The sequence below is a fragment of the Ovis canadensis genome, chromosome 10, assembly GCF_042477335.2.
Source record: "Ovis canadensis isolate MfBH-ARS-UI-01 breed Bighorn chromosome 10, ARS-UI_OviCan_v2, whole genome shotgun sequence".
NCBI classification, from domain to species: Eukaryota; Metazoa; Chordata; class Mammalia; order Artiodactyla; family Bovidae; genus Ovis; species Ovis canadensis.
In genome coordinates, this window is record NC_091254.1 from 100,116,477 (window position 1) to 100,129,743 (window position 13,267).

The window sequence follows — 13,267 nt, forward strand, 5'->3', positions numbered from 1 at the left end:
AGGTGTGGACTCGAGCGGTCCTGTCCCCCAGACACGAGCGGGCGAGGGCGGGCACGAGCGGTCCTGTCTGCCGGACACAAGCGGGCGAGGGCGGGCACGGGCGGGCGAGGGCGCTTATCCCATTATCCCGACTGTGATGGACGTGTGTGCTGAGGGATGCGGCAGAGGGAGAGACAGCATCAGGGCCACGAGCGGGCGAGGACGGGTCACGAGCAGGTGAGGACGGGTCACGAGTGGGTCACGAGTGGGTGAAGACGGGCCACGTGTGGGTGAGGACAGGTCACATGGGTGAGGGACAGTCACGTGTGGGTGAGGCAGGTCATGTGCAGGGGAGGCAGGCCGCATGTGGGTGAGATGGGCCACGTGTGGGTGAGGCAGGTCATGTGTGGGTGAGGGACAGTCACGAGTGGGCAAGGGTGGGCTGTGTGGGTGAGACAGGTCACATGTGGGTGAGGCAGGCCGTGTGTGGGTGAGTGGAGGCCGTGTGCAGGGGAGGCGGGCCGCGTGTGGGTGAGACGTGTCACGTGTGGGTGAGGTGGGCCGCGTGTGGGTGAGGTGGGTCACGTGTGGGTGAGGATGGGTCATGAGTGGATGAGGGACAGTCACGAGTGGGCAAGGACGGGCCATGAGTGGGCGAGGACAGGTCACGTGGGTGAGGGACAGTCACGAGTGGACAAGGACAGGCCGCGTGTGGGTGAGGCAGGCCGTGTGTGGGTGAGTGGAGGCCGTGTGCAGGGGAGGCGGGCCGTGTGCAGGGGAGGCGGGCCACGTGTGGGTGAGGCAGGCCGCGTGTGGGTGAGTGGAGGCCGTGTGCAGGGGAGGCGGGCCGCGTGTGGCTGAGGGTGGGCCCGCGGGTGCAGACAGGCCCAGCACAGCTGCAGCTGCGTCCCCAGTGTGGCGCTCCTGCTCGTCCTGGCGCTGTGGGGCTGACACGGGGGGGGGGGGGGCAGGGGCTGAGGGTCTGTGGCCGGGGGGGGGGAGCGTGGGCAAGGGTGAGGCGCTGGCATCCTCGCCTCAGTGCGCTTCCTCGCTGGCACTTGGCTCAGCCCGGTCACCCTGGGGCGCCGCACCTCAGGGCTGCTTCCGCACCGGCCCCCTGCTGCCCTGTGTCCCCGCGGTGGCGGCCTGTGCCCTCTTGGGGTGGTCACAGTTATAAGCTAGTGACTCCTGAGTTCTGCAGACAGGACAGCCTGGGGCAGCTCGGGCCAAGCCCTGACTCTGGTGGTACTGCAGCGGCGGTCCCCGGGGGGTGTCCACGAGCTCCTGCGAGGCCCCAGTGGCCACCTGAGGCCTCGCTGATGTTGGCGCGAGGCCTGGCGGGAGAAGCAGCCAGGCTTGAACCCAGGCCTCTGACCTCTGACCCCGGAGCCCGGCCTCCCCTACCCCAGGGGCTGGTCAGCCTGTGTATTCAGCAGCAACTTGACAGGCAGGTCCAGCCCGCCTGTCCACGGGCGCCTTGTGGCCGGCTGGAGCTAGTCCTGAGGCCGTGTACTCCCCTCCCTGCCCCTGGCAGCGACATCCCCTCAGCAGCCGGACCGATCCCCCCCACTGAACTAGGTCAGCAGCCCCGCCTTCTGGGGTCTGTAGGGGGAACCTGAGCAGGCTGCCTACTGTGTGTGGACCCCACGGGCCCCATCAAGACCTTGGAGTCATTTCTGGGGTGACTATACCCCTGACTTCTGACCTCCCGTGTGTCGTGGCGTCCCCAAGATGGCCTGGTCCCTGACCTGACATTTCCCAGGTGGCTCAGAGTTGCCACCGTGGGGTCAGCAGGGAGGACGTCCGCAGCCCAGGGCCCCTGTCCCCTGGCCCCTTGGGGCTTCCTCTGGGGGCTCTGGGTGACAGATAATAATAGCAGATATGTCGTTGGAAATATGTTCTGTTCCATACTGGAATGTTGGAATCTGTCGTTGGAATGTTCTGTTTCTGGGGGCTTCTGAATGGGCTGGGGCTGGAGGCCCCCGCCCTGGAGGTTGGAGGGGAGACTGTGCTGGGAGGAAGGCCGCCTCTGGGGTCCAGGCTCCACCACGTGGCCACACCCTGCATCCCGGCCACGTCGCTGGGGCAGCCCCTCCCATGCTGAAACGTGACTTACCCGACTTGCAGTCGAAAGCGCTTATAGAAAGAGGACTTTTTAGTTAATTTTAGTTAATTCCTTTTAAGTTAACTAAATGAATTTTAGTTCACTCCATTTTTTTCAGTTAACTCTCCCCGTCATCAGGAAAGACGTGACTCTCTTACGTAGGTTAAGAGTGAAATTTAATAAACTTGACTTTTACAGTTTAGGAGTTGTATTTTTTAAAGCCGGAGTCCAGAATGCCTGAAATCCTAAGGCAGCTTCCTGGTGTTCATAGCCACGTATAGGAACAGTAAGTTACAGCGAGAGTGGTCGGGCCACGCGGCCGAGGTGCGTGCTCCCACGTCTTAGCTGTGCAGCCGCCGCCTTATGGTCCCCGTGTGGGCCTGTTTCTTGAAGCTACAAATCTGCCTGAAAGGTAAGAGGTCTGATGGGATCTTGATGGTGCGAGCCTGGCACGGGGCTGTCTGGTGCTGAGCTGCCCTGGTGCCGGCTTCCCTTGGAGGAGGCGTTGGGGTCGCCCTGTTCCTGAGGGCCAGCCCGGGCCCCGCTACTTCTGGATCTTCAGCTTGAACTCCACCTTCCCCTCGTAGGGGTCATGGGGGTTGTCGAAGGTCACATGCTCTGCCAGGATCTTGCACACGACAACCACCTCCTTGTTCTTGGGGACATTGAGGAGCTTCGCGGCCACCAGCGGGTTGCTGTAGTGGGGCTGAAGAGACGCCGGTTAGGGTCCTCGTGGGAGGGTGGCTGGGCGCACGGCTGGGTGCCCAGCACAGAGGTGGGGCTCTCACTGAGTTACAGACGACGTCTCCTGCTTAGAAATGAGGAGACCCGGCCCAGAGGGACGGACCCGTGACAAATGCGACGTCGAGCTACACCTGATAAAAATTAGGCAGCACAGAGCTTTGGGGGAAATGATTTTACTTGGATATGCAGTTGTCTAAGAAGGCCCTTGGAAGGTAAAAATGAGATTTGATGTCAATTTTGGGTGAGGACGTGGGCTTGGGAGACCCCCGGAGGTTGAGCGGTTAGGGTGGGCCGAGTGCAGCCTGGCTGCCTCTCACAGGCAAGCGTCTCCAGCCGCCCCTTCGTGAGCAGCGGCTGCTGTCGGGCCCGGGGCCCACGTACCTGGGCCTTCTTCCCGTAGTAGGGGAAGTAGTGGAGGCTGTAGGAGCCGCTGGGCGGGAAGTACGCCGCCTGCAGAGCCGGGGCGCCCCGGGGCCGGTCCTGCGGGCGAGAAGCTGCTGCGAGAACGGCCGGACCGGGCGTGCGCACGCGCGCGTCTCCGTGCATGCTCTGCGTGTGTGTCTCATGTGTGCACGGGTGTTCGTGTGTGTGCACGTGTGCAGAGCAGCTGACCGCACGAGCAGGTGGCATGACCAGGTCTAGCCTGTGTCGTCGACCGGGAAGCCTTTCCTGGTGTAACTGGTTAGTTCATAAGACGCCGGTGACTTACCGAAGTCGCACCTTCCAGATTAAACCCGCTTAGGATAAAAGGGGTGACGGGGCCGAGTGTGTGGGGCTGGCAGCCCCCGAGGCGCGTGGCCCGCCTGCTGCTGGGGCTGCCCTCGTCCACCGTCGGTGTCCGCGAACGGCCCGTCCGAGAGCAGGAAGGGGCACTTTGGTGTCTGTTAAAATGTCAAGTCAGTCTACACATGTGCCGTCAGGGAAGCTGGAAACGGGAAGCTGGGGCAGGATGCACCCTGCGGCCGGGGGGCGGCACCAGAGAGTGCAGTCGCCCTGGTGGGGCAGCCAGGGGGTGGCACCAGAGTGTGCGATCGCCCTGGGGCCCCTGCAGACAGCAAAGAGCCCGGGCCCAGGCGCGACAGAGTGAACTGCAGAAAGCACTCAGTGAAGACAAACTGAGTTTTATCCATGTGGTACTTAAAAATGCATTTTGAGAAAAACTGGACTGAATTAATGGCAACTCTTGGCAGCACGTAAACTCACACTGTTCATCAATGGCGCTGGTGCTAATCAGCATCATTTTGTAAATAAGCAAACAAAAGGACACAAGAGGGTGGTGGAAGTGAGTTGGGTTTTCCAAATTGCCACAGACATCCTGAAGTGTGTTGGGGATACGCTGTCTCAGACGCTTTTTTGAAGCAAAACAAAGTGCTGTTTTTTCTTACTGGGTTTTCATCCCTGTGATAAAAACCACTTAGCGTGAAGGTTCCTGCCACCCGCGCACCTGGTTTATTAGGCGACCCCTGAGATCTTTTTAGGGGAAACCTGATCAGGGTTTCCCGAGGGGTTCCCAGCCCAAACAGGACGGCCATGCCCGTGGGTCACTCACCAGGAAGGCACAGTCCACCCTGGGGGCCGTGCTGTTGCCGGGGAGAAACTTGACGATCTGCAAGGGAGCGGCTGTGAGTGCAGGGGGCTGGGGGGGGGGGGGTACCTGGGGGTCCTGCTCTGAGGACTCAGCAGGTGTGCCCCCTCCTGCTTCAAGCCTGTGGTCTTGGCTGCCGAGTGGCAGAGCTGGACGGTCAGAGGAGCTCAAGCCGTGGCATCCGCCCCCCTGCGTCTCCCCACCCCGCCTGGCTCCGCCTCTGAAAGCCCCGGCCCCTAGGCCCCTCTGGGCCCAGGGTAGCACCTGCTTCACTCATGGGGATCCCGGCCTTCCTGCTCTGCGTGCCCACCAGGGAACAGACCCTGGCTGGACTGGGCTGAGCGCAGGGCACAGGTCTATGCCCTCCGCCGCCTCTCAGAGAGGAAAGTGAACAGCATCACCCCTGCCGGATCCCGCGCCCCCTGGGTCCCCGTCCATTGTGGGCAGCCTCCAGAGCTTTGCTGGGTCCTCTCGGTCCGTCCCTCGGCGCCTGGCCCCGGTGGGTTCCCAGGCGCCCTCCCCACGCTGACCGCCTGGCTTTTCCCAGCTGCCCTGTGCACAGGACTGCCCTGGGTTCCGCGGCTCACCAGTCAAGCAGGTGGGGAGTCCGGATGGGCGCTTCCAGGTGAGGGGCTGCAGGCTCCCCAGCCAGCCTGGGGCCTGGAGGGGCGGAGGGCAGGGGCCCTTCTCCCTTCTGCCCCCACACTCACCCTGTTCATCTTGATAATGAAGCACGGCTTTCCCTCTGCGAAACCGAAGGTGGGGTCGGGCTGGCCGGAGCAGTTCTGCAGCATGTCCGCCGTGAACTTGCAGGAAAACTTGGTGTGGTTCGGGGCCAGGAAGCGCTCCTGGAAGAAGTACCTCTCGGACGTGCAGTTGATGTTGTCCTCCTGGGCTGCAGGCGAGTAGCCTGGGGGGGACGCACCTGTGGTCCTGCCTGAGCAGCAGCTGGCCCCCCACCCAGCTCCTCAGGAAAGGAGAGTGGAGACCGGGGCCCGGGTCCCCCCTTACCCGCCAGGAAGTGCCGCAAGGCCTGTGTGAGCCCTGTCCAGGTCCTGTTGTCAGACACGTTGTAGGAGATGTCCAGGCCTTTGTCCCCGTAGGTGTCCGGCCTCAAGGTCACCCCTGGAGAGAGGATGCAATGCCTGGGGCCTGGCTGCACGTTCAGGCCGTGTGAGGTGCCGCTGGCCTGCCCTAGCAGGCGCAGCGCCCAGTACGCTGGGGCCAGGGCTTCGAAGGCCCCCGCCCTCCCCTGGTGCGCCCAGGAAGGCCCGGGACACTGCACAGTAGCCAGGGGCCCGCTCAGGTGCACGAGGCCTGGGTAGGCCCCGGGGCTCCCTCTGCAAGAGGCCCGCCCCTCACCCTGCCTGCCAGCCTGCGGGTTTGGGTGTGGTTTCAAGCGCCAGTCTACTACGTCCTGTTCTGAGATTGCACTGAGATCCTCCACATTTGATCCGTTTGTTGGTTGTAAAGATTGACCCCAGCGGTCATGAGGATTAGTGGACGATGCTCAGGGTGGCGGGCCCGCCACCTCCAGGCACAGCCCAGCACTGCTCTTGGGTGGTCTTGGATTATTTTCCTCGGGAGGCACTAAGGACGCAGGGTTGACAAACACCAAGTCGCTGGGCTGGAAAAGCTGAGCTTCCTTCCGCACCCTTCCCGCCTGTCTCTGTTTTGCTATCTGCCCTCAGCCCCGGTCAGCGGGCTGCGTGCGGAGGTCTTGGTCCAGATGCTGTCCCCAGGCTTCAGAGGGGCTGCCTGCCTGTCCCTGGCCCGCGCGTCTCCCCAGCGCTTCCCCTTGTTTGGGCAGTGACACAGGTCTGTCACACAGCGGCGAGCAGCTGCCCCCCTTAGACAAGACCCCAGCCCTGGGTCTGCTGGCCTCCTGCCGGCGAGGAGGTGAGGATCCCCCAGGAGAGCGGCCTCGGTGCTGGACGCCCGCCCCCTGCCTCCTGGTCCCCTGGTGCCTGTGTCTCCGCAGCCTCCCCAGGGCTGGACGGAGCCGGGCCCACCGCAGGTTACCTGGCGACTTGAGCTGGTCCTGGTAGTCAGGCGTGTAGGGGTCGACGGTGCACATGAGCACATAGATGCAGAGGGCGAAGACGCCCGTCATGACCACGTAGAAGGCCACGTAGTACAGGCTGATCCACACTGCAGGCAGAGGCGGGTCAGGAGCTCGGGCACCGGGCACGCGCGCCCAGCTCACCTCTCGGGTGGGCACTCACCTGCTCCCAGAACATGCTCACCCCAATAACCCCACGCCCCTTCACTTAAAATTCTTCTTAAAGATTGCAGTTTTGGGAACCTAGCTTTAAACCCGCTGCTCTGAAACCCAGGGCTGAGCCTCTGGGGCCCGTCCTCAGCTGCCCTCTACTCTCTGGTACCCGGGGTCAGGGGTGTCAGGGCCTGGGCAGACCTTTGGGGTCAGCCGGCAGGGACGGGAGGCTGGGGGGGCTTGGTCTGGACCCTGGAGCCACCAGCCCCTGGCAGCCGCGGGGCGGCCCCTGCCCTCTCCCGGGCCCTGCACGCACCCCAGCGGGACAGCGTGCGGCCCAGCATCTGCCCGGTGTCCGGGTTCCAGCAGTAGCGCTGGAACTCCTCCATCCGCTGCCCACATGACTTTTTCTCCTGCAGCGCCGCCATCACTGACTGCGGCTGCTGGGGCTGCAGGGAGGCCGCACACCCGGCTTTTAAGGTCTCCTCCTCGGAGCCCAAGGGCACCGCGGCGCCCAGCTGAGGGAGGCCCCGGCAGGTGTTATCGGCCCTGCCATTAAGGTGCCCTCCACCGCCTCCCTGGGCATGTCGGGGCAGCGCCCTCACCACCAGCCCCTCCTCACAAGTGCCCTTGGCGGGAACTTTATCTGCTCTGATAACAAGCAAGCAAGGAGACCAGCAGGCGCTCGGGAGGGGCCGGCAGGAAAGCAGGTCGGCGAGGCCAGGCCTGTACCCGGCCCCCAGCCGTGGCCGAGAGGCTCGAGCTGAAGGGGCAGGAGCCTGAGGTTGACGGCGGGGCCCCGGAGGGGCGGGAGCTGGGGGCTCCTGTCCCTGTCACTGCTGCTGCTGGAGAGCCAAGCTCACTGGCGCCCCGGGAGGTGGCCTGGGGGCTCAGGGGTCCCGACACTCGAGCGCAGCTTGGGTGACAGCTCACGTGCTGCCCTGAAAGCCACACAGGGGCCCACCGCCCTACAGCGAGAAGTGCTTTTCACTCAGCGACGCCGGACCCCGGGCGTGCTGTTCAAAGGCAGGTTCTGACCCGGATGGGCCCAGTGGGCCGGGGGCTCCCGGGGGCCTTGACTGCGGCTGCAGGACCACAGCCATATCTGGGCAGTGGACACGCCGCCCAGAGCCACATCCGTGTGGTCTGGGGAGCCTTGGCGGCCTCTGACACTGGTCCCAGCCCTGAGTTTCTGAGCGGGCTGACCTGCGGGTGGCCTGAGTGTCTGGACCACTCCCCAGACGCCTGTGGTGTGTGGTCGAACCAAGGAGCCTTGGCTGCTAAGTAGCCAGGGCCGCGACCTTGGCTCCCCGGGGAGCGGACACCGCCCAGGGATGCGGCGCCCTCCTCTACGATGAGGCCACAGCAGGCAGGGGTGGTGGACCGCAGGCCCCTTCACAGACCCGTCAGAACTGGCTGGGTTGACGGGGATCGCCCGCAGCTCTAGCTGTGCAGCCGCCCACTGTCCTGCTCCCTCTGAGGGACCCACAGGGTCAGATAGGAAGGTTTCTTCCAGGGTGAGAACTATGAAAAACCCTCCAGGCATTATGCCATTTTCTTCAGGGTGATTTAGAGTTTGTCAGCAAAATGATAAAAATTCATTTATCATTCAAAATGATAAAGTGTAGCATTTTAGCTTGGACTCACAATTTCTTGGGTTTCTTAATGGGCGCTCTCCTGCACTCTGTTCCCGGTCAAGGCTTTGGAACTTCAGGGCAGTAGAAACGCAGAGTGTGGCCTTGGGCTTTGGTCTCACTGTCCACGCCGGTAGAGCTGGGACCCCAGGCGAGGAGGCTCAAGGTGCAGGGCAGCAACTGCCAGACGCAGACTGCAGCCCTGGCCTGCACAGTGCAGACGCCCGGGGCTTAGTCTGGGGCTGAACCCTCATGCTCAGGCTCTGAATTCCCACAGCATGAACGTGTGTGCTGAGCTGCAGACGCGCTGTCTCAACGACCTTCTCGGGACATGTGTCCATGGTTGGGGGTGGGCACTGGGAGAGGGCAGCTTCCTGCCCAGCATGCCTGCGGAACCACTTGAGCAGATGACCTCTGAAAAGGGTGCACCCCAGACCGTGGGGGCTCACCCCAGGTTCCCACCTAGGGGCCGTAAGGAGCAGGATCCACCCCTCCGCTCCTGCTCGGGGGCCCGAGGAGTCAGAGGAAACTGAAGCGCTAGATGGGAGGAAGATGCCCAGTGGATGACCACTGATCAGAGCAAGACCTGGGAAGACCTCAAAAGGGATCGAAACAGGAGCGTCAATAGGTGTCAAGACTGGGGTGACAAAGGCTGGTGTCATCGACAGGCTGTCAAGCTGCCGCAGTGAAGGTGCTTCATTGAGCATCTGTGAACATGCGTGAACAAATGGGAAACAGAAGCAGGGAGTTTAAGGAAAGAAACCAAAGATACAAAGAAGAACCAAATGGAAATTCTAGATTAAAAAATACAGAAGCCAGACTAAAAAGCTCAAAGAATGTATTCCTCAGCAGAGGGGAGGGGAGAGGGGAAAGGATCAGTGACTTGGAAGAAAAAAAATAGAAGTTTCCAGGTTTGAACAAATAGAGAGAAACTAGAGCCAGAAAAAATTGTGCCGAGCTCGGTGCCCAGGTTTGGTAAAGACTGACGCCCGAGTCGTTGGGGTCCTGCAAGGGCAGAATAAAGGGGGTGAGGAGTGAGCCTTCAGATCCAAGAAGCGGAGAGGACTGCTAACAAGGCACCCACCCCCGCCACACGGCAGTCGAACTTCTGGATTTCAAAGACACACACGCGCAACTCCAGAAAGCAACTGCTCAAAACAAAAAGGACTTCAGTCCAGTTCAGTTCAGCTCAGTTGCTCAGTCGTGTCCGACTCTTTGCAACCCCATGAATCGCAGCACGCCAGGCCTCCCTGTCCATCACCATCTCCCGGAGTTCACTCAGACTCACGTCCATCGAGTCCGTGATGCCACCCAGCCATCTCATCCTGGGTCGTCCCCTTCTCCTCCTGCCCCCAATCCCTCCCAGCATCAGCGTCTTTTCCAATGAGTCAACTCTTCGCATGAGGTGGCCAAAGTACTGGAGTTTCAGCTTCAGCATCGTTCCTTCCAAAGAAGTCCCAGGGCTGATCAGGTGTTCATCTAGCAGAGCGTGTACAGGGCTTTTGTACTGAAGACCACAAAGTGACCGTGAGACAGAAATCTACACGGATGCAGACACACAGCGTGCTCACAGGTTGCAAGACTCTACACAGATGTCCATACTCCCCAAACTGATATGCTGTCTTAACACAGTTTCTATCAACATCCAGGCAAGACCTTGTTTTTGTATCTAGGGATAGGGCTATTCTAAAATTTATTTAGAAAGGCCAAGGAACTAGAAAAGTTAAATATTTTATTCTTTATTTGAAATATTTACTTTTTTAGAAAATATTTTAAAAATGAAAAATAAGGTAGGAAGACTTGGTCCGCATAACTTCAAGGCTGCAAGGACAGATAGAAACACATCGTCAAGACAGTGAGGGGCAGAGATCGATAAACACAATAGAAAACTCAGAAGCAGATTCATGCCCACGTGCCCATGGACTTTGACAGCAGCGCCAAAGACGTTCACTGAAGCAAAGATGACCTTTTTAGCACATGGAGCTTGAGCAACTGAACGTCCAATAACCCCGACCTAGCTCACAGCTTGCAAAAAAATTAACTCAAAATGGTCATGGATTTACATGTGAAAGTATACAACTTTTAGAAAAAAAAATGTGAGAAAATCTTTAAGTGGTTCTTAAAGGTTAAGACAGAGTTTTAAGACTTGACACCAAAATAAGAAAAAAAAAACTGAAAAATTGGACTTCAAATACAACATCAGAAAAGCAAGCAGTCCAGTTGGTTAAAAGACGTGAAGAGATATTTCACCAAAGAGGATTCGCAGATGGGAAATAAACACTTGCATAAATGTCCAACATAACTGGCCAGTGAGGAAATGCAAAGTAAAACCACAGTGGGGTACCACCTATCACAAGAGCTGAAATGAAAAATAGCGACAACTCCAAATGCTGGTGAGGATGCTGAGAAACTGGGTTGCTCATACGTTGCTGGCAGGAATGGAAAATGGTAGTTGGGGTTCAGTGGCTAAGTCGTGTCCGACTCTCTGTGACCCTCTGGACTTCAGCACACCAGGCTTCCCTGTCCTTCACTGTCTCTCAGAGTTTACTCAAACTTATGTCCATTGTGTTGATGATGTTATCCAACCATCTCATCCTGCACCATCTGGGGAAAAGTTTGCCAGTTTCTTAAAAAATCAAACATGCAAATATCGCAAGTGCCGCATGACCCAGCAATGCTCTCGGGCATTAATCCCAGAGAAACTAAATTTTATATCTGTATGGATATCTGTATGTTTATAGCAGCTTTATTTACGATAGCCCAAACTGGAATCAACCTAGATGTCCTTCAACAAGCGAATGATTAAACCAGCCATGGTCCCCCCGCACTGTGGAATACTACTCAGGTGTGGGTAGGCAAGCCACCTGCTTGCCTCCAGGGAGTCATGCTGAGTGAAGAGCCAGTCCCCGAAGTTATATAACATGCAACTCCCCGATGGGCGTGAGTCTGAGTGAACTCCGGGAGTTGGTAATGGACAGGGAGGCCTGGTGTGCTGCGATTCATGGGGTCGCAAAGAGTCGGACACGACTGAGCGACTGAACTGAACTGAACTGAACTTAATGTGGAGTTGCTTTTCAGCTGCTGAGTAGTGTCTGACCCTTTGTGACCCCATGGACTGCAACATATAACATTCTTGAAATGACAGCTTTATGGAAATGGAGAACAGCTGAGCGGCTATCAAGGTTCAGGACAGTGTCGGGGTGGGAAGGGGTGGCTGTGTATAAGAGGAGACCACGTGGTGTCGGGGGTCCCGAGTGCTGGCTGTGTCCACGTCGGTGTGCGCTTTGATCCTGGGCTGGGTGGGGGAGGTGCTGTCACTGGGGGCGGGGCCAGGGCGCGGGGGTCTCTGCTGTCACTGGGGGCGGGGCCAGGGCGCGCGGGGGTCTCTGCTGTCACTGGGGGCGGGGCCAGGGCGCGGGGGGTCTCTGCTGTCACTGGGGGCGGGGCCAGGGCGCGGGGGTCTCTGCATTACTTCTTATAACTGCACTGAGTCTACAGTTACTCTCAGTAAAACTTTAATTTTGGAAAAGGACCCGATGAGTTTAGGGAGCTCTGTGTACTTGACTCCTCTCGCCGGGCTTGCTCTTCAGCCTGTAAGCCCCGTGATAAACACGTCTAAGGTTGCTTACCCTGTGCTTCCCCCGGAGGGAGCTCAGAGTTCATCCAGCGGGCTTCGCTGTCCTCAGACCCTGCCTCTCGGGCTGCGTCCTGACCTCAGTCCCAGCCCCGTGCCAGGCCCACCGAAGCAGACCTTTATTTCTCCAGGTGGCTCAAGTGCCTGGTGCCACTGGGAGGCACTGGCTCAGGACACAGAGTCAGGAACACTAAGGAGGGGACTCCAGCCCAGGCCTGTGCTGGGGCTGCTGTCCCATCTGATCCCTGGAGGGTAAAGAAAAGGCAGGAAGGGGTTGCAGCGACCGGCCCAAGGTCACCTGCTAGGAAGTGCCGCTGGACGCGCCAACCCCCCCTCTCAGTGGCAAGCCCTCTCCTCTGCCTCCCCAGCTGCTGCAGAGTCCGCCGTCCTCCCACCCCTGCAGAGCCTCCCTGCCCTCTGGAGCCCTCCCCTCCCGCCGTGGAGGCCGGCTCCCTGGCCCCTTCTGGCTAGGGCGTTCTGCATTTCTGTGGCCCTTCACCCCTCCCTTCTTCAACTGTCACCAACCCCCACCGCTTCCTCATCATTTTTTCCCTTACGGTAGGCACCGAGCACCTGCTGCCCACTAGGGCAAGACCGGCAAGGCTGTGCCGAGGTGAGCCCAGGTGCCCCGTGAGTGCGCCCCAGCTGTGTCCAAGTGTGTCCCAGGTGCGTCTCAGGGGAGCCCGGAGTGAGTCTAGGGCGAGCCCCGGGCCTGTCTCGGGCGAGCCCTGGGCCTGTTTCGGGAGAGCCCCGGGCGTGTTTCTGGAGAGTCCCGGGCGAGCCCTGGGCCTGTCTCGGGAGAGCCCCGGGCGTGTCTCGGGAGAGTCCCGGGCGAGCCCCGGGCGTGTCTCGGGCAAGCCCTGGGCCTGTCTCGGGCGAGCCCCGGGCGTGTTTCTGGAGAGCCCCGGGCGAGCCCCGGGCGTGTCTCTGCAGAGCCCCGGGCGTGTCTCGGGGAGCCCCGGGCGTGTTTCTGGAGAGTCCCCGGCGAGCCCCGGGTGTGTCTCGGGAGAGCCCCGGGCGTGTCTCGGGGGGCCCCGGGCGTGCCCCTGGCCTCTCCATCCGCTCTCCTGCCTCTCTCCGTGGGGCCTCAGCCCCAGGTGCAGTCGCTGTGTCCTGCATGCTGCTCTGTTTCCACCTGGACGCTTCTCTTGGCATTCCTGCTCCACCAGCCACACCGGTGAGGGCAGGGGCTGATGGGGAGCTGACTCCTCGGCAGGAGCCAGGGCCCCAGGCGAGGACGCCACCAGCCTGACACGCTGTTCTCAGGGCCAGGTCGGCACGAGTGTCCGGGCTCACATACTGACCGGTGCCCTGGCCAGGGTGTCCCCTGGGCAGGGTCTCGCCTGTGGACACGCGGGAAGTCTACTCATAA

The 13,267-nt window shown here is 60.3% G+C and overlaps 1 protein-coding gene across 3 annotated transcripts; it reads right to left on the bottom strand.

Annotated features, from left to right (window-relative positions):
* Window positions 1–2,237: 2,237 nt before the first annotated feature.
* Window positions 2,238–7,218, bottom strand: ATP4B (ATPase H+/K+ transporting subunit beta). 3 transcript variants are annotated; one of them, XM_069602147.1, is made up of 7 exons: window positions 6,944–7,218; window positions 6,435–6,563; window positions 5,424–5,537; window positions 5,123–5,322; window positions 4,377–4,433; window positions 3,209–3,307; window positions 2,238–2,789 (listed from the first exon to the last, which is right to left on the bottom strand). In XM_069602147.1, the coding sequence occupies exons 1-7, from the start codon at window positions 7,053–7,055 to the stop codon at window positions 2,628–2,630; spliced, it is 873 nt and encodes a 290-aa protein (XP_069458248.1). In that variant the 5' UTR covers window positions 7,056–7,218; the 3' UTR covers window positions 2,238–2,627. The 3 variants fall into 3 exon arrangements, with proteins under 3 accessions (XP_069458248.1, XP_069458250.1, XP_069458249.1); XM_069602149.1 differs by having other exon boundaries at window positions 5,123–5,260; window positions 6,944–7,175; XM_069602148.1 differs by lacking the exons at window positions 2,238–2,789; window positions 3,209–3,307; window positions 4,377–4,433 and having other exon boundaries at window positions 4,472–5,260; window positions 6,944–7,175.
* Between the last annotated feature and the right edge of the window lie 6,049 nt (window positions 7,219–13,267).

Excerpts from the sequence above, each read along its gene's own strand:
- ATP4B (XM_069602147.1), bottom strand. The coding sequence starts at position 7,055 with ATGGCGGCGCTGCAGGAGAAAAAGTCATGTGGGCAGCGGATGGAGGAG. Across the intron at positions 3,308-4,376 it reads GGGTGGACTGTGCCTTCCTG|GACCGGCCCCGGGGCGCCCC; the intron begins GTGAGTGACCCA and ends TCTCGCCCGCAG. Across the intron at positions 2,790-3,208 it reads ACTACGGGAAGAAGGCCCAG|CCCCACTACAGCAACCCGCT; the intron begins GTACGTGGGCCC and ends GCGTCTCTTCAG.